Source organism: Diplotaxodon limnothrissa, linkage group LG20, assembly GCF_057381915.1.
Source record: "Diplotaxodon limnothrissa isolate DT_005_m linkage group LG20, D_limnothrissa_male_GT1.1, whole genome shotgun sequence".
Lineage (NCBI taxonomy): Eukaryota > Metazoa > Chordata > Actinopteri > Cichliformes > Cichlidae > Diplotaxodon > Diplotaxodon limnothrissa.
Window position 1 is genome coordinate 16,499,885 of NC_140615.1, and position 20,752 is coordinate 16,520,636.

The 20,752-nt window shown below is 41.3% G+C and overlaps 1 protein-coding gene across 1 annotated transcript; it reads left to right on the forward strand.

Annotated features, from left to right (window-relative positions):
- The first annotated feature begins 9,517 nt into the window (after nucleotides 1-9,517).
- Nucleotides 9,518-11,369, forward strand: LOC146610740 (zinc finger BED domain-containing protein 4-like). The gene is made up of 3 exons (XM_085345049.1): nucleotides 9,518-9,803; nucleotides 10,354-10,698; nucleotides 10,942-11,369. Exons 1-3 carry the CDS (start codon nucleotides 9,518-9,520, stop codon nucleotides 11,367-11,369), a joined length of 1,059 nt encoding a protein of 352 aa, XP_085201175.1.
- The last annotated feature ends 9,383 nt before the right edge of the window (nucleotides 11,370-20,752 follow it).

Here is a 20,752-nt window from a genome sequence, read left to right on the forward strand (position 1 = left end):
AGAGTAAAATAAACTAACAAAAAAAAAATCACAGAATAAACTAAAATAATCATGTTAGTAAGCCAACCTTGAACTAAGACAGTCATGTTTAACAACTTCAGATGGTTTTCTCTACATATTTTCAGTATCAGTTTCGGATTTGTTATCATGTTATCTTGTAAAAGAGTCATCCAGTAAGACCTTTGCTTAAATTGCCACCTCCCTCAGAGTATTTCCACACTCTTGCCAGCCAAGTTGACAGCATATCAGCTACCATCAGGCTATTCTTAGAGATCCACCACACCAGATAAGACAGAACTCTACTATAACAGTAGTTGTTGACAAAACACAACACACCGTATCCAGCAACTTGTAAGTCCTGAGGGGATTACAGCCTCTGTGCTGTTCCGGGATACATTTCCAACACTCTGCTCTCTGTAAAATATCCATGGAATCCCTGTTACCCCATGATAGGAATAACTGGACGAGCATAGTGGTGGCTCAGCCTCATACCACGCAATTATCTCAATTAACACCAGTGCAGGACCTGCTGTAAGCCTTGAGAGAACAGCATTGCGAGGGTGCTGTATTGAATTCATGAGATGGAAAAAGGTTGAAGAGGAGAGGTAGGAAGGCGAGGGAAGCGAACGAGTTCACATTGTAACATGACTCTAGAGTGACGCCATTGGTTGTTGCTCCTCATTCCATTGTTTGATACTTGCCTTGGCAGGAACATGAGGTGTTATAAAATATGCATCCTGAACATAACTTCTATAAACCCAGCGGGAGACCTCCAAGTCTATCCATCATCATATCGTTCTCCCATCAACCACCTGTGCTGATATCACAGCTCAATTTGTCATCTGTCACTTGTCAGATTTTTGGAGAGATTTTGTTGTAGAAGTAGCAAAGTTAGAAAAGACTCAGATCACCACAGAGCAGCAGGAATAACAGTCAAAGTCAAACAGAAGCTTTTAAAATGCTGGCATTTAAGTCAAAGTGGGTAAGACTAAATTTTGTCTGTTAACTTTTGTGAAGGGTCTGAGAAACTGCCTTTATTAAAATAAAATTATTTTAATGTACAATGGTCTCTCATTTATCGTGGGAGTTACATTCGTAAAATAAAAAATTTAAAGATGTTTTAAGGCTGTAAAACCCCTCACTACACACTTTATACACCTTTCTCAGACAGCCATGAACATTTTCACTTTTCTCTCTTGTTTAAACAAGCTCAAAGATACGTAGCAAAATAAGTCAAGTATTATAAAATGAAACCAAAGATCAAACCCTGTTTTCAGGTCCAGGACATGGGAATAGAGCAGCTGTGAAAGAATTCATTAATGACTCAATGGTGCGGAAGTAGAGGAAGCAAGTAGAAGAAGCTGAGTAAAGTTTGACTTATCTGACTGTTTTGTTTTGCTTAATGCGCCTTATAATCCGAAAAATGCAGTAACTTCTACCTTCCATTAGCATCTCAACTTTTTGTTTGTTTCGTCGACATTGTTGTGTTTGTTGGGGAGAAAACAAACATACAGTACAGCACTTCAGAGTCACACTGCTAGCAATCGAAGATTTATGTAAATTTGACAAGCTAAATGCATTCTGAAAGCACAGAGGAGATTGATTGACAAAGGTCTACGTGTTCTACATCCAATCAGGACATAGAATACAATGTGCTGTTAAAAAAAAAAAAAAAGCCTGCAAAATTGCACACAAAAAAAAATCTGCGAAACAGCGAGGCTGCGAAAGGTGAACAGTGTTATAGCGAGGGACTACTGTATACAGTTTGGGTTTTTTTTTTGTTTTTTTTTACAAATTTGTTATGAATTTTGGAATTTCGTTTTTTTCATTCGTTGAATGAAAATTCTATTTTTATTTCATTCATTTCTACATTGAATGAAAATTCTATTTTCATTCAACTTTTATTGATAGGAGAACATATCACAAGCTGCACCACAGAAACAAACATATCAGTACATAGTCTAAACTTTATCCTGCTCATCAAACAGGTTGATATTTCATGCAATGGATTATAATCTAAAATGTAAGTCTTTGTAAATGGTCATGGAACACAAAGTGCAGTGGCAAAAGAGATGCCATTACTTTGTAGACCATAAAGATGACTGTACTATATATTTAGGTTTTTAGAACCAATGCCTATTGGAAACCAATAGATATCAAGATATATCACTGAAACATACAGTATGTTGCACAAATGTCAACCATGGTGTCACACAAGACAGGGATCATTAAAGTCAGTATGAATGGTTCTGTTGATTTGGGAAAACTTGCTCAAAGCTTCAGAGGTGAACAACCAGTGCTCTTGGCAGCATTAGTTTAGTCAGCACCAATAGTTATTCACAGTACATGACTTGGTCCATTGTCTTTTATTTTGCAGGGGACGTGGACTTTCATCTTTGAAAACAACTTTCATCACATACAAACAGCCCATTTGTTATTCCGTCTCATCTGTTTCTGTATTTAGAACTGACTGGGAGATCCAGATTCAGATGTCACAGATCTAGTGACTAGTCACAGATGTCAGACTACTTTCTCATGTTCATGACCATCCAAAACACTCGAGTCTATGACCAAAAGACTTACCAACTCTCTATACATCATCAGGAGAAGATAGGTCCTAAAAGTGTTGCTGGCAGTCAAACACACATGAGGGAGAGTGTTCACATGTTTCAAAAGTTGGAGCAAGAGGGAATGACAGCATGAGTATTATGCTAGTTATTAATCTTTTAATCTTATTTTTTTTAATGAGAATTACTTGTTACTTTATTTTAATGAATTGATCTAAAACTATACCTTAAATGCAACGTGGTACATTAAACAAATCTAAATGTATCAATTTTCATGAATAAAGCAGTAAATATTTTTTTGTACTTGACTAATTTCATAATATAATCAATGAAAACAATTACAATGGTTACAGTAAATATATACATCTGCTCCCCCCAATGTTCCCAATGAATTTTGTGCAAAAAAAAGCTTTTGACTTTAAATACAGCTGAGGTAAACGCTACAACTGCTTTTGAGTGAATGCTCTAACCATGAGGAGGCTTGTCAATCTGAAACCATATCTTAGGAGCCTGTCTTCACCCACTCTGTCAACACTAGCCCTGCTGTCTACCCCGTTCCTCCGCTCCATCCATTTACTAAGCTTTCTATATTAAGGCCCAGATGCCTCCTCCCGTTCCCATCAAATTGCTGTACATACAAATTTCATCAGTGGAATTCTGTAGTACATTACACACACACTACTTGGTATTCTCCTGTTACACTCTATTATGATTTCAGTTTTAATGCACATATGATCAACTGCAACTGCTTGGATTGGAGTAACTTTAAGGGGTTTTATGTGTTTCACACCCCTGAAGAGCTGCTGACAGCATATAAAATTACAGTGATGCCTGCTTTAAATAGTACCTCTCCAGTATATACTTTTCAAAATAAAGTTTTCTGTGTTTGTCAAGCTTTAAATATTACTGTATGTCTTCCAAGAATCCCATATTTGTAATATATCCATATCTTTATCAGTTCCTTAACTAATCAGTACTTCTCTCTAACATTTAAAATTTTAACAAACATGCAGATTAATCTGTACGAAATAAGTATGCACTGAATATTCCTTTATATTATTCTTGATTTGTGTTTTTTTTGTCATTTATATTAAAAAAAGAAGACAAATACTTTTTTTTCTTCTTTTTTTTTCTTTTTTCTTTTTGCTCTTTTTTGATGTTGACATTTTTTATCCATCATCCGTAAAAGGCTGGTGGGGAGTTGTCATCACCCTACCAGGTGGGCGGACACATAAGTTTGTGAACATGATAGCTTAAGAAAAGGGTGACAAAGATTATGAAGTTCATACCATAGGAGCAGCTACTAAAAATATTGCACAATTTCCATTTCAGTAAGCTCAAGGGTAAGGTCGGTCAAGTTTCCTAAAAATCTTGAATGTGATAACTGTCACTTAGGATGTTTTACTGATGCCATAGTTGCATCAACTAAAAATCTCTGACAGGGTAAAATCTTAGGGTTTAGAGGTCAAGTTCTATATAAGTCTTGTCAATTGATAACTATGTTCATGAGCAGGACTGGGATCAAAAAATTGACGCTGGCATTTTTGGTCCATTATTAATAATCCGATTCCCCTCTCGCCCCTGCCGGTGGTCTATCCTTCAAGCTCGGGTCCTAAAGGCTGTTTTTAGGACTGCACTCTTCTGGCCAGAGATATTGGATGTTGTTCCTGGGATCTGCTGGAGCAACTCCCCTAGCTTTGGGGGGGTCACTGCACCAAGTGCAGATTGCGGGATCGACTCCTGACCAGGGTGTCTGTATCTAGTAAGGGTCCCTAGGCTAGTAGTGATGGGATTTCCGGCTCTTTTTAGAGATCTGGCTCTTTCGGATCGGCTCACTAAAAAAAGCCGGCTCTTTCGGCTCCGAACCGGCTCTTCAGGTTGTTTTGTTGCTTTAATTAATTTATTATTAACAATAATATAAAATTACGCACAAAAAGAATTACTAACGTAAAAAAAACAGTGGTTTTATTTATATATGTTTATATATAAATATATGCGGTGGCCCCTAGAGACAAAACACGTACAAACTCCAAAACACATTTCTAGCATGAACTGAACTTCCAAAGCAGAGCTACTAGATCACTTAAATTACATTAAATTAAATTAAAAGCATGTGTGTATTGTTTGTGTATTTATACACAGGCACGCATATATATTCAAATAATAAAAATTTTTTTAAAAAAAAAGTTCATTTACCTGTTACTACCACACACCAAATCCGGTCGTTGGTACTTGCTGGCTTGTGTAGCCACAAGATAGCAAAAGCTCAACACTGCGCCCAGCATCCTGGAGCACTTCTGTTGTCTTGTCAGGGTCCTGGGTCTGAGCGACCCAGAATCCCTGAGCAGTTATGAATTATATTATTAGTATTATTATATGTATTTTGGTGTTGCTTCCCTTCTCTGTGCTTGTGTATACATGTGTGTGTGTGTGGCTGAGCACCTGTTTATAGGCGGCGTCAGGCCTGGAGGGTGTGGTCCTGCAAGGGGACTGGCCACACCCGAAGCCACACACCTGCTGCTGATCAGGCCTCGTCGGGGGAGCTACTTAAGAGAGTCTTGGAGCTCCCACCGACGCGGGATCATTGCATGAGACTCCACGTTAGTCACCCTGTCTAAGTTTAGTCAGAAAGTGTATGCCTGCCATTTCTGAGTGTCCTGACAGCTGCGCTATTGTTTCCCGCAGGAAGAGCATGGAAGGCTAGTCACTCCTGGGAAGCTCACCACTGTTCCAGGTTTTCCCTATTTGTGTATAATGACCCTGACTGTGGATCGCTGGAGTCCCAAAGCCTTAGAAATGGCTTGTAACCCTTTCCAGACTAACAGATGTCAGTGATTTTGTTTCTCAGGTGTTATTTTAGATCGTGGCATGATGTGTTGATTTTTGAGGTCTTCTAGCCTGTTTCACTTTGTCAGTCAGGTTCTATTTAACTGATTACTTGATTCACCAATTCTACCAGTAATCAGGCCAGAGTGTCAAACTGAACTGAGCTTTCCAAAAAATGTAGTTATTCACAGTTAATTCATCTGTGAATAACTCTTTAACAAGAGGGGCAATAATTTTTTCACACAGGACCAGGGAGGTTTGGATAACCTTTCTGCATTAATCTATGAAATCGTCATTTAAAAACTGCATTTTATATTTACTTTGGTTATGTTTGTCTAATCTTAAATTTTTTTGCTGATCTGAAACATGTGACTGTGATAAATATTCAAAACTTAAGGTAATATGAAAGGAGGCTTACACTTTTTCACATGTATGTGCTGCTTCTCACATACATGAAAAGAAGATTAAAATAATATTTTCATGTGTGTTCTATGTAACAAGGCATCACACCAAGTTCGTGATTCTGCAGACTTCAGAACTTGCAGTAAACTTTTTATTATGTTTATTGTTCTTTCTACATATTAGATTTTTAGAGTGGAAATTTTATGAGAAGTTACATTTGGTTTATCTATTTTTAAAAACATTGATTCCAATAAGTGTGTGTGTGCATGTGTGTGTGTGTGGACAGCATCTACAATAAGCATGATTTGGAGGTAACAAGTGTGTAAACCAAACAACAATAATAAAAACAAACAAACAAACAGGCTGTGGACAGACATGATTTCTGTTGTTAAGAAACATGATTTCTCATTTTATATTTCCAAATAAACAACACTGTGTATATGGCTTCTAAGTCCCAACTGGTTCCTTCTCTGGACATATGACACTTGAGACTCTGTACGGTAATTGTCATCGGGATCACTTGAGGACCACTATGTCTCTGCTGTATCTATTTCAGCTTCAGCTACACAGCAGACTTAATCCTACACCATGATCCCTCAGCAAGGCCTCTAACAGCAATGCTGGCTGTGATGTTTACATATGACATGAGGGTCACTGCTTACAAATTAGTCCCTTTGGGTGTATCGTTGGCTCTCTTCTCAGTGGCCCTTGGCTAACTCCTAACCAAGCATCCGAGGCCTTAGTAGGTCTGTCAGTCTTATAAAAGCTGCACTAGCCGGTCTGTCAGTGCCTCAACGATGGCCTGACTCGGGTTAACATTTGTAGTAAGCACCTGCTCTAATTTTGACCATTGGCATAAATTCTTAAGTCATAATAGAGAACGTTGTTTCAGTTTCAGAACTCCAGTGACTCTCAAAACGTCTTGTTGATGAAACAGCTTATCTCTCAGGCATTAGATGTACTCAGAGGAGCAAACCTAAAAATGTCACTCATTTTATGTCAGTGGTATTCATCTATCCAGTTTCCCATGGTAAGAACAAAATGTAATGTCAGCTCAACAGTAATATTGGCTAGTAAGTTTTAGTCAGCAATACACCCATAATTCATCCTGATTTCAAATGGCATGCTAATGCTGACTAGCCTGTTATTCACCAAGTGGCTTTCTGAGCCTGTATTTTTCTGCAATTACAAACTCTGTTTAAACAATCTTGGTATCAAAATAAAGCTAATATTTGTGAGATTTCATCAGAGGTGTAAATATTGCAGCAAATGTTACTAGATCAAAGTTACAGAGGCTGGAATAAAGAAAAAGTAAGTATAATTTATTTTTGGATTTTATTGCACATAAACAGTTTGAAAATATGCTTCGGTTCACATTTAACTCCAGAAAAAAAGGAATCAACATATCGACATTATCTGTGAAGAGATTAACGCTCCTGAAGTGAAACAGTCAAAGACTGCAGCACTTTTAATGAATAGAAAGCCAGGCTTTTTGCAGTTTGCTACATTTTGGCAATATATGTCAGTTGAAATTTATTGAACAGCAGAAATGATTTAACTTTATTTACATGCCTAAAATGTTTGTTTTTTGAACAAACTTTTTTTTTTTTTTTTTTTTTTGGGCCTGTCCCGTTTGGCTCTTTTGCCATCAGAATTGTTGTCTAAAGGCAAAGAAAGATGCCCAACGGATTTACTTTACCAAATTGATCATCCCAGCCTTGCCGTAATGGTCCATTTGATTCACCTTTTATTGGTTTATTTTATTTTCACTTACTGAATACGGGACAGACTTGACTGGGGGAAAGAAGGGGAGAAAGAAAGAGGGAAAGAGAAACAGCTGAGAAGAGGGACGGGGGAGAAGGGCAAAAGACAAAAACCAACAGAACGGGCAGAGAAAAAAAAATGCATATATCAATCACCTGGGTCACCTGCTGAGAAAGAAAAAAGAAAACAAGCAGAAGAGAAAAAGAGTAATAGAATAAACAACATCACAATGATATATGGGAATATGACAGTAAATACTAAATATTAAACATTATTGTGCAGCACATAAGATCAACAGAACACAGTGTGCTTTGAGGTAGGAGCCAAAAAGGGTGTAGTTTGTGGGTGTGATCAACCGTGTGTACACCTGTGAGCATGGACGCGCTTGTTTTTTGTTTTTTAAAAGGTTCCTTCATGTAATAATCTGCTAGAGGGTGTGGGGGGGCCACAGCCCCGTCCTCCAGGGCATGAAGCAGGTATGGAGGAGATCAAAACTCCAGACATCCAGAGGCCCCCAGAACACAAGAGACCAAGGAAGACCAACAGAGGGGCAGCCGCGCCACTGTCCCAGAAAGAGCTGAGGAGAGTCCCAGATGAGGGCTCACTCAGCAGCCGCGGAGCAGAAGCCAGGGGGAGTTGCAGTGACGCGCCCGTGAGCTCCGCCGGCAGCCAGCTGCGCCTGAGTGACCGAGCCCCAGGCCGAGAGGCCGGGGGCACCCCACCTCCGAAGTGGCCCGAGCAAGCCCCAGGCTCCAGGCCCCGATAAGCGGCCGCCAAGGAGTGAGCCGGTGTGTACCTGGATGCCCATCCCCGGACACAAAGAACCACCAACGCACCGATGTCTGAGGGGTCCGCCACTGGCAGGGGAAGTGGTGGTGGGAGGAGATAGACCTCCAAACCTTGGAGGGCCTGAGATGTCCCCAGAGAGGTGGCGCCTGACACCCAACCTGACATATAGACACAGACATACAGGCACACACAGATACAAACATCCATTCCCACCCTCATGCTCTCATATGCACTTACTCCACACTCAACCAACGTGGAGACAGACATAAAGAGACGCTGTACTAGAGCTGGGCGATATAACGATAACGATATGTATCGCGATATAACTTTTACTCGATAGAGAAATTAAACTATCGCGATAGACCTCGCCGCTCTTGTCCTCTTAAAAAAAAAAAAAGAAAAAAAAAAGTCAGCCAATCCAAATTAAGTAGCGCAGAGCCGAACCAATCACAGCCGCAGCGTCACGTCACGTGACTTGTTACGTACAGCACAAGTGCCAAGGCGCACGTGCGTATTTGTTTGTGAAGCAGCTAGCAGCTAACCGCCGTGTCGACTGGGTGATGGAGAAAATGAGTGCACCAAGTAGAGAAAAATCAACCGAGAGAACGGAAGAGAACACAGATGACAGCTCGAATGCCGAAGAGATTGTCGAAAGGAAGGGCCGGAAAAGTTCCGTAGTGTGGAGATATTTCGGCTATTTGAAGTCCGACAAAAAACAGAGTAGCACGCACTGTAAGTTGTGCCGACAGCATGTTCCCACCAAGTCTGGAAATACAACTAACCTGTTTCATCACCTGAAGCAGTGCCACCCACAAGAGCACGCTCAATCTCTGACTGAAAGTGCTAATTTGTCAACCGGGGGAATCCCTGCGAAGCAGCAACAGTCAATTGAGTCGGCTTTCTCCAGCGTCTTACCATATGACAAAAAAGCTAAGAGACATAGCGACATAACGAATGCCATAGCCTACTGTCTTGCTAAAGACATGCTACCAATAAACACGGTCGAAAATGAAGGATTCAAGCAGCTAATTAAGGTACTGGATCCTCGTTACCAACTCCCTGGACGTAAACATTTCTCTCAGATAGCGCTTCCAACGCTATATAGAGAGTGCCGTGAGGCTGTTGAGAAGGAGCTACAAACTGTATCGTTCTTCGCTACTACATCCGACATGTGGTCAAGTCGCACGTCAGAACCTTACCTTAGCCTTACTGCCCACTATATCGACCAAGACTGGAATCTGAAAAGCAAATGTCTTCAAGCTGCCTACCTTCCCGACGACCACACGGGTGAAGTAATTGCATTAGGACTGTCAGAAGCGCTTGCATCCTGGGGACTGAGTGAAGACAAACAAGTCTGCATCACAACCGATAGTGGGACAAATATAGTGAAGGCCACATCCCTGAATAACTGGACCCGGCTGCAGTGCTTCGGACATCGACTTCACTCAGCTATCGGTAAGTTGGGAAGCAGAATAAAATTAAAAATGCCTCTTTTAATTGTGTTTTTGAGCCCATGTAAACATATTAAAAGCTAGAGATCTAAATCACTTCAATGGTTATTGTTAAAAAATAAACATCAGAAAGAATATTCTTCATGTCAGCCTATTTATTTGAGGTAATAGTTGCTGTTGGCATGCATAATAGGCAAATATTCAGTCACTCTTCAGTGTAAATCAAGTTGACAAAATGTGCCAAATAAAATTTAGAATTTTGGGGTTCTATCAGGATCCCAATTGGCTAATACAGAACCTCAGCTCTTTAAGAACAAGTGATGAAAACGTCAAACAATGATGTTGATAACACCAGCCTCTGTCACCTTTTTAAATATAAGAAAAAAAAATTTGGTCAGTCTGTCAGCAAAATTTAAAAAAGTAAAAGTACAATCATAGCAAGTAAATGTGTTTTCAGGGCAGTGAAATTTATTTGTGACTGGAAAAAAAAAATCAAAAATCTTAAATTAAATTCTGAGGTTAATATGTGCTATTATTTACCTTTTTATCCACAGAAAAAGCCGGCAAAGACAAGAGGATGGAGCGAGCTGTGGCCGTGTGTAAGAGAGTGGTGGCCACCTTCAGTTTCTCTTGGAAGAAGAAAAGGGAATTGGCTGCTGCTCAGGAGGAGCTTCACCTACCCCAGCACAAGTTAGTGACAGAGTCGCCCACCAGGTGGGGCTCACGCCAAAAAATGGTTAGGAGGGTTCTGGAGCAACATAAAGCTATCTCTCAGGTCCTCAGTGCAGATAAGAAGACCAGGCACTTGGTTCCCTCCTGGCAAGATCTAGATGTTCTGGAGTCTGTGCATGTGGCCCTGAACCCACTACTGGAATTCACAGATTCACTTTCTGGAGAGTGTTACGTGAGTGTGTCCTACCTCAAGCCGATGCTTCACCTTTTCAGAACACAGATTCTGAAACCATCTGAGGTTGAAACACAACTTACAAAAGACCTTAAGATGACAGTCATGACATACCTTGATGAAAAGTACAATGACCAGATTACAAATGAACTGCTTGATGTTGCAACCCTGCTAGATCCGCGCTTCAAAGTACAATACATTAATGCAGAACACGTTGATGCCATCAAAATGAGAGCAGTGTATGAGATGTTGGGGCAAATTGAGCACCCATCCACTTCAGCTGGAACGGAGGAAACAGAAGATGGTGGAGCTGCTGCAGTACTACCAACCCAGAAGAAACAGAGAAAGTCACTGGGCAGTTTCTTTAAGAAATCCCACCCCACCAGCACAGGGCTCACTGAGAAAGAGACAGTTGAAAAGGAGCTTGAAAAGTACTTGCTGGCACCTGATGCAGACAGTGAAATGGACCCACTTGAGTGGTGGAAAATCAACAACAGAAGCTTCCCAAGAGTTAGCTGCCTGGCAAAGCGCTACCTGTGCATCCCCGCAACCAGCAGCCCCTCTGAGAGGGTATTTAGTACAGGGGGTAATATTGTGACTTGCCACAGGGCCGCTTTAAAGTCTGAAGCAGTGGATAGACTTGTCTTCCTGTCCCACAACCTGTAGGCTTTTTTCAGACTAAAGTTATATATATATATATATATATATATATATATATATATATATGTGTGTGTGTGTGTGTGTGTGTGTGTGTGTGTGTTGCACCTTGGATGTGTACCTAGGATTTAAAGAATGTTCTGTTAGCATCTTTATTTTAAAACTGTTGGAAAAGCTCAGCTATACAACAAGGAGAGTGAGAATTTCCTTTTAGTTCTCAGTTCATTTGATATTGACATTGACAAAAGTTAGTCAATTTTGTCTGTTCTTCTGTAAAAAAAAAAACTAAGATTTATTTTTAGAATTAATATTTTGTTTCTAAGTGGAAGTGACAATTTAGTAGTCTGTTTTGTTTGTTCTATTTTCAAACTTAAACGCTTTAGCGGCTGCTTTTTGTTTAGTTTGCAATATTTGCCTTTATTTATTTGAAACTGAAGTCTCATTTTCCTTAAGTACATCTGCCCTGTTTAACTTATTATGGGAAATAAATATTTAAATCAAAACAAGCGGCTGATTATTTCACATTTTACTTGTGAGCAACGGCACATTTAAATCTTACAAATTTAGTTATTTGGCTTATATCGTGATATATATCGTTATCGCCTGAAATGAAAAAAACATATCGTGATATGGAAAAATCTCATATCGCCCAGCTCTACGCTGTACACACGATCACACTCCCCAAGCGTACTCTACAAACCGGGTCTAGGTACCCTTGCCCCTGGAGGGGGGAACTGCACCCAGACCCAGGTGGTGTTACCCTTTTCCCTGCGGTGGGGGGAGGCAGACCGCCCCGACTCCGCAGCAGCAGGAAGGCCCCACACTCCAGACCGCAGTCGGACGGCCAACTCCTCCTCCTAGCCCCCCCGCTCCAGCAGGCTGCAGAGAATGGGGGTGAGAGAAGACTCCAAACCTCCCTCCACCTGCTCATTGTAGTGTTGATGCATGTGTGTTCTAAGGTGCATTTAAAACCCAGGAGGGCATGGAGCTACCTGCCAGAGAGCAGCAGGTAAGCACATGGTCCCTCCTGCTAGCCCTCAATGTCTACGTGTATTTAAAATTGAGAGGTGGGCAACGACGCCAGGGGTGGGGTGTACACCCTGATGGTACTTTGGATTCCGTGTATCGTGCCCACCCCCAAGATCCTATATGTATGTGTAATGAGAGTGTGAGTAATGTGAATGTCTAAGTTGTGGGATAAAATTGAGGCAGAGGCAGCCAGAAGGGGACAGAGGGGGAGGGGGGTAGCCTCCTCTGCACCCTGGTGACATACCCCTACTCCAAGGCCCTGCATGTGTGGGTGGTTGTGGTGGAGCGGGAAGAGGGAGGCAGCTGGAGATGGGGAGGGAAGGAAGGGAGGGGCAAGTGACCCCTCCCTGGGGTCAGCTCCCCCACTGACCCCAGTAGGCACCCCCATACTCCGCGAGCCGCCAGGGAAAGGGGGCCCAGGCCCATCCAGACCGGGGTCCAGTGCAGCAGCGCCTCCCGGCCCCACAGAGCCCGGGACAGTCCACCCAACCCCACCACAGAGAAAACTGCACCCACCCCACCATCCACTCTTCTTCCAGACTACATAAGACAATAAACACCCAGGCTGAGATCTTCCTCCACCTCTCCTGTATCTCCCCCTCCTGCAGAGGGAGCTCCTGAGGAGAGGAAAGCTCCTGCAAGATGTGACAATCTCCCCCACCAGTTGAAGAGCCCCCCAGGTGGCTCGACGCACCGGCGGCACCCTGCTCCAGGGCTGGGCCCCCATGCACCCACCCGCCCACAACCCCGGCAACACACCAACCAGGACCCAAGCCCCCGAGGCCCGGTCCGGGTCCCAGCCCAGAGACGGAGCGCCCCCAGAACCTCACGCTCATCCCGGACCCACCCAGGGGCAGCCAGGCTACCAGGTCAGTAACCCACGTCCGTCAGCACAGACCCTCCCCTAGCCCCGCTGCACGCAGCCGCGAGGAAACAGTCACCTGAGAGCCAACAGAGCCCCTAACCGGACATGACCGCTACCCAGGGTTGAGCCCCCCAAGGAAGATGCCTCCGGGGAACCCCCCGATGCCCTAAGCCTGTCCCTACCCCCACACCAATCACAACAGTGAAGGCGGGACCAAACTAAGACCCCCCCCACCCCCACTAGGTGATGGAGCTGATCAAAGGAGCCCAGAGCAATTGATCTGATGTGGTGGCAGAGGCTGTATCAAGACTAATGTAATCTAATAGATAATTTCTATATTGGTTAGAATTAAGATTATTTGTATTTTTCCAGTTCATGAGGACTGTTTTCTTGGCTATGCATAGGGCAGTGAAAACCATATGGGCGATATTCTTTTCTGAAGTGACATTATCTAAGCTGCCCAACAAACACACTAAGAGGGAAGTTGGAATGTTACATTTCAGACACTTCGATAAGTCTTCACATATCTCGCGCCAAAACTTCTGAACTGGTGGACAGAACCAAAGAGCGTGGATATAATTGTCCGGTGAATTGGTTTGGCAGTGTGAGCAGTTGTTGGTAGACGTAAAGCCCATCTTGAACATCCGATGACCTGTATAGTGCACTCAATTCAATACAAAATATTACATAAATTGAAGACTGGGATTTCTAATTAGATGAAAGGTTTTTAAGCAAATCTGAGACCAGAAGTTTAGGTCTAAGTTGATAAATCCGCTTCCCATTTTGCAATAGGAAGTGATATTGATTCATCTGTTTTAGAAAGCATTCTGTATATTTTGGATAGTAATTTGGGGGTTTTAAGAGTAAGAAATTGAACCACACTTGGTGGTGTTTGTAGTTCAACTTGACCCGGTTTAAATTTCTTTTTTACTATGGATTTAATTTGTTGATATTCTAAAAATCTTTTCTTGTTGATCCCATATTGTGTAACTAGTCCGTCAAATGAAATAAATTCTGTTCCTTCTAGTATATGTTCTAAATATTTGATTCCTTTACCACTCCAATCTGAAAAGTTTATCATATTATTGTTTTGTAATATGTCAGGGTTGTTCCAGATAGGTGTACGTTTGCATGGGATTAATGAAGACGCTGTCAATTTTAGAAACTCCCACCATGCTGTCAGAGAAGAGCTGATGTTGATGCTTTTAAAGCATTCATGTCGTTGGATGTTTGAGCTGATAAATGGTAGGTCTGAGATCTCTAGATTATTGCAGAGTGCTTGTTCTACATCTAGCCAAGGTTCATCTAAGAGGGTATGTTTTAGCCATCCTGAGATAAACTGAAGCCTGTTGGCTAAGAAGTAGTGCTGAAAGTTAGGCAGTTCTAGTCCTCCTTTATCCTTGGTCTTTTGTAGTGTTTTTAAGCTTATACGTGGGGGTTTATTTTTCCAAAGGAATTTGGACATACATGAATCTAGAGATCTGAACCAGTCTTGTGGCAGTTTAGTTGGGATCATTGAGAATAAATAATTTATTTTTGGTAAGACCATCATTTTTATAGCGGCAACCCTTCCCATGAATGATATGGGTAGACATTTCCATCTAGCCAGATCATCTTCTACCTTCTTTAAAAGTGGGATATGGTTTAATTTAGTTAGATCTGCAAGCTTGGGAGAAACATTAATACCTAAATATTTTATATTTCCCGATTGCAGTGGTGTAGAAGAGGAATTATGGAAGGAGCAATTAATCGGTAGGACTGTAGATTTTGACCAGTTAATTGAGTAATCTGATATTCTTGCAAAAGAGTTTATCAATTCAATCACCCCAGAGATATTGGTTTGTGAATTTTGGAGAAAGAGTAACACATCATCCGCATAAAGGCTGATTTTATGTTCCACGTTCTTGCATTTTATGCCCTTAATTACTGAATTCTGTCTAATTGCTGCTGCTAGTGGTTCAATAAAAATTGCAAACAGTGAAGGGGAGAGTGGGCATCCCTGCCTGGTGCCCCTCAAGAGACAGAAGCTGGAGGATGTCTGGTCATTTGTTCTAACACAAGCTGTTGGGGAATTATATAATATTTTTAACCAGTTTATGAAAGAGGATCCAAAACCAAATTTGTGTAACGTTGCAAACAGAAATTTCCAGTTAACTCTGTCAAATGCTTTTTCTGCGTCTAAAGAGAATATTGTAGTTTCTAGGTTTTTACTGTATGAGTAGTCTATCAAATTAAGTAATCTACGTGTATTTGTTGATGAGTGCCTACCTTTTATGAAACCAGTTTGGTCAGGATGAATTAAGAGGGGGGTTATTTTCTCCAGTCTCTTTGAGAGAGCTTTGCAGATTATTTTAAGGTCTACATTTATAAGGGATATTGGACGATAGCTTGAGGGATATACAGGGTCTTTGCCTGGTTTTAGCAGGAGATTAATGTTTGCAGAATTCATATTTGATGGAAGTCTGCCCTTTTCTTTAATTTCCAACAACGTTCTGTAGAAAACTGGTGCTAGAATCGACCAGAATTCTTTGTAGAATTCTGCAGGAAAGCCGTCTGGACCTGGAGCCTTATTATTGGGCATACTTATCAGGGCTTCCTGGAGTTCACCTGGTGTCAGTGGTGAATGCTTGAGTGTCCAATAATTTTGGAAGAGTTATGTTGTCCAAAAACTGATCAATTTCTTTTTTAGATGGGTTTATTTGTGGTGAATACAACGTTTTATAAAAATCCCTGAAAATGTTGTTTATTTGTATCGGTTCATATATTGTGTTCCCAGATGAATCTTGAACAGCACATATAGTTGTTTTTTCTTTATTTATTTTTAGCTGGTTTGCTAGAAATTGACCGGATTTATTACCATGTTCATAATTTTGTAGGCGTAGTCTTTGTACTAAGAATTTTGTTTTTTTTATCAATTATCTCATTTAATTCTAGTTTTGTTTTGCGTATTTTGTTCAATGTTTCCTGATCTTGGTGGGATGCGTAGGCTTCTTCTAGTGATTTGATGTTTTTTTCTAATTCCTGAATATTTTTGTTTTCTTTTTTCTTTTTATGTGATGAGAAATAAATTATTTTACCTCTCATCACAGCTTTCCCTGCTTCCCATAGAACAGAAGCTGATGTTTCGGGAGTGTCATTATAGTCCAAATATGAAGTCCACTCTTTTTAAAAATATTTAATAAAGCCTTCATCTTTAAGTAGTGATATATTAAATCTCCAGTTTTTTCTTGGCGTAGTATTATTCTTGTGCATTAGTGTTAAAGATACAGGACCATGATCGCTGACAGCTATAGGGTGAATCTCAGTGTCTGAAATGTCGTTCAGCAGTGAGCTGCTGACCAAAAAATAATCCAGACAAGAGTAGGAGTGATGGACATGTGAGAAAAAAGTATATTCCTTACTGGTGGGGTGAAGGGAGCGCCATGCATCGCAAAGACCAAAGTCGCTCATATACTGTTTGATTATGTTTGTGGACTGCCAATTACGCTGAGTTCCCGCTGTATTGAGCCTATCCATGTCTTCATTTAGTCCAAGGTTGAGGTCGCCTCCAAGAACAAGTGTGCCATCTAAGTGTTCAGAGAGTGCACTGAAAAAACCGTGAAAGAATGAGGGATCATCAACATTTGGACCATATACACTTGCAATACATAGCTTTTTATCAAGTATAGATAGTTTAATGATTAAGAATCTGCCCTCTGGATCTATAACTGTATCGAGTACTGTGAAATTAATATTTTTATGTATTAAAATTGCTACTCCCCTTTGTCTAGAATTATAACAAGCTGAGAACACATTGGGAAACTCAGGTGTTTTAAGTTCATTCGAACCTCTAAGAGGTCTGTGGGTCTCTTGTAATAGGACAACATCTGCCTGTAGTTTTTTGAGTTGGTTAAATATTTTTAACCTCTTTTCTCTGGAGCCAGCTCCATTTATATTCCATGTAATGAACCTCAGTGTACCCATAGATGTTTGTGTATAACTAGGGATGTATGCTGTGTGCGTCGCTTAGACAGGTGGAGAGAATACGTCACTTGTTCATAAATAAAGAGAAGGAGAGAGAGAAAAAATGTGTGGCGAGATGCTCCCTGAGTCTGACTTTGTGTATGCATAATTACTAATATGAGTAGGTTTGGCTTAAGTGTGTGTATCCTAAACGACTGTGTGCGCTGTCTGACTGAAGTAAATGTGCTGCCTTTGAGCGCATGGTGCGTATGTGTCGAAATAAAGGATGTTTGTGGATGAGTGTCGAAGCAGGTGATCGAGGCAGTGAAAGGAATAAAGAAAGAAACCAAGGACAGGGGTGAGCAGCATAAAACCAAGAGGGGGAAAAGAGGAAAAAAAAACGAGAAGAAAAAAAACAAAACGTAAACATTCCAATTAAATCACTGACGGAGAGTGACGGTGTTAATTCTGCTATGAAATCACACTTTAAGATGCGATTTGATACTGGTGAGTTAAACAGATGTTAATGCAAGTTAGTGTGAGTGGATAGGGAAAGGGTGTAGCTGATTCTTATCTGGTGTGAGGTTAATACAGCCACGGAGTGATGTTGGGGTCGCGGTGGAGCTGTCCGTCCATGTACAGCCGGTCCACAGCGTTGACAGCGCGGGAGCCCTTCTGGATGAAGCCGCGTCGGATTGGGAAGAGGACCCTGCGTCGTTCCAAGATCTCTTTGGGGAACTGGTCGTTCACGCTGAAGTCCGTTCCTTTTAATTCCCTGCCACGGCTTTTCACATGTTGCTTTTGTTTGAAGTGGCCGAATTTGGCCACGATAGGACGTGGTCTCCCGGCCGTAGCCCGAATGGGGCCGAGGCGATGTACCCGATCGAAGACGATGTTCTTCACAGTGTCCTCCGGCAGCTTCAGGTGGGTTTTGATGAAGCTTTTTACCGTGGTCTCCGCGTCCTCTCCAGCGGCTTCTGGAATACCAGAAAATACCAGATTATCACGCATGCTACGAGCTTGTAGATCGATAACTGTTTCCTTTATTTTTTTATTTTCTCTATTGAGCTGGGTAACATTATCTGTGAGACATTTTACCGACTCCCTTAGCGTGGCATTTTCAGCAGCAAGCGTTTCCACCTGCTGCTGGCTGTACTCCAGGGATTCTCGCAAGCATTTAAATTCTCGGTGAAGAATCTCGGTGAAGAAACTGGACAATCGCTTGTCGATTGACTCCAGTATGTCGGCAATATCTTTGCCGGCTGGCGATGTTGAGCCGGGGGAATCTGCCGGGCGTTGTCTTTTCGACGACGGCGTCTCAGGTTTGGCCGGGGAAGCTGCACACTGGGTCTTCTTCATCACGAGATCCTGAAAGCACTGATCAATATAATCTTGGAGAGCCTCTAAACTCTCCTCGTTGTTCTCCAGGGTGTTGGAGATTATTTAGACAAATAGTGTTAGTTATAAGACAATTGATAAGTGTATTTGGTAATACTGAAGCTTAAATGAATTTGTTCAAATCTAAACTACCATTTGCTTTAATTTTCCGCCAAAATCTCCGGCGTCTGACGTCAGTTACAACATGAGTCGCTTACCTTGTCCGTCACTTCCGTCACTTACCTCTCCCTAATACAAAAATCAACTATTCACATTTCAACTTTTAACTATTTAAATTTTCAGCTTTCTCCTTTTACAAATTTAAAGTAAGAAAATAAGAACAACCCCAGGTTTCTCTTCAGCACTGTAGCCAGGCTGACAAAAAGTCAGAGCTCTTTTGAGCCAACCATCCCTTTAACGTTAATTAGTAATGACTTCATGAACTTCTTCACAAATAAAATTTTTATCATTAGAGAAAAAATTACCAGTAATCATCCCACAGATGTAATATTATCTACAGCTACTCTTAGTACCATTGATGTTAAGTTAGACTCTTTTTCTCCAATTGATCTTTCTGAGTTAACTTCAATAATTACTTCCTCCAAACCTTCAACGTGTCTTTTAGACCCCATTCCTACAAAACTGCTCAAAGAAGTCCTGCCATTAATTAATTCTTCGATCTTAAATATGATCAACCTATCTCTAATAATCGGCTATGTACCACAGGCCTTCAAGCTGGCTGTAGTTAAACCTTTACTCAAAAAGCCATCTCTAGACCCAGCAGTCTTAGCTAATTATAGGCCAATCTCCAACCTTCCTTTTATATCAAAAATCCTTGAAAGAGTAGTTGTCAAACAGCTAACAGATCATCTGCAGAGGAATGGTTTATTTGAAGAGTTTCAGTCAGGTTTCAGAGCTCATCACAGCACAGAAACAGCTTTAGTGAAGGTTACAAATGATCTTCTTATGGCCTCTGACAGTGGACTCATCTCTGTGCTTGTCCTGCTAGACCTCAGTGCAGCGTTCGATACTGTTGACCATAATATCCTATTAGAGCGATTAGAACATGCTGTAGGTATTACAGGTACTGCACTGCAGTGGTTTGTATCATATCTATCTAATAGACTCCAATTTGTGCATGTAAATGGAGAGTCCTCTTCACACACTGAGGTTAATTATGGAGTTCCACAGGGTTCAGTGCTAGGACCAATTCTGTTTACATTATACATGCTTCCCTTAGGCAGCATCATTAGAAGACATAGCATACATTTTCACTGTTATGCCGATGACACCCAGCTCTATCTGTCCATGAAGCCAGATAACACACACCAATTAGTTAGACTGCAGGAATGTCTTAAAGACATAAAGACCTGGATGGCCGCTAACTTTCTGCTTCTTAATTCAGATAAAACTGAGGTTATTGTACTCGGCCCTGAAAATCTTAGAAATATGGTATCTAACCAGATTCTTACTCTGGATGGCATTACCTTGGCCTCCAGTAACACTGTGAGGAACCTTGGAGTCATTTTTGACCAGGACATGTCCTTCAATGCACATATTAAACAAATATGTAAGACTGCGTTCTTCCATTTGCGCAACATCTCTAAAATTAGAAATATCCTGTCTCAGAGTGACGCTGAAAAACTAGTTCATGCATTTATTACTTCCAGGCTGGACTACTGTAACTCATTATTATCAGGATGTCCAAAAAACTCGCTGAAAAGCCTTCAACTAATCCAAAATGCTGCAGCAAGAGTCCTGACAGGGACTAGAAAGAGAGAGCATATTTCTCCTGTTTTGGCTTCCCTTCATTGGCTTCCTGTTAAATCCAGAATTGAATTCAAAATCCTGCTCCTCACATACAAGGTCTTAAATAATCAGGCCCCATCTTATCTTAATGACCTTGTAGTACCATATCACCCTATTAGAGCACTTCGCTCTCGCTCTGCAGGCTTACTTGTTGTTCCTAGAGTATTTAAAAGTAGAATGGGAGGGAGAGCCTTCAGTTTTCAGGCCCCTCTTCTGTGGAACCAGCTTCCAGTTTGGATTCGGGAGACAGACACTATCTCTACTTTCAAGATTAGGCTTAAAACTTTCCTTTTTGCTAAAGCATATAGTTAGGGCTGGACCAGGTGATCCTGAATCCTCCCTTAGTTATGCTGCAATAGACCTAGGCTGC

What these genes read in the sequence shown, in the direction of transcription:
- LOC146610740 (XM_085345049.1), top strand. Translation starts at nt 9,518, where the DNA reads ATGTGGTCAAGTCGCACGTCAGAACCTTACCTTAGCCTTACTGCCCAC. An exon ending in TCGACTTCACTCAGCTATCG is followed by an intron (nt 9,804 to 10,353) that starts GTAAGTTGGGAA and finishes TTTTATCCACAG; the next exon opens with AAAAAGCCGGCAAAGACAAG. An exon ending in AGATTCACTTTCTGGAGAGT is followed by an intron (nt 10,699 to 10,941) that starts GTTACGTGAGTG and finishes AAATGAGAGCAG; the next exon opens with TGTATGAGATGTTGGGGCAA.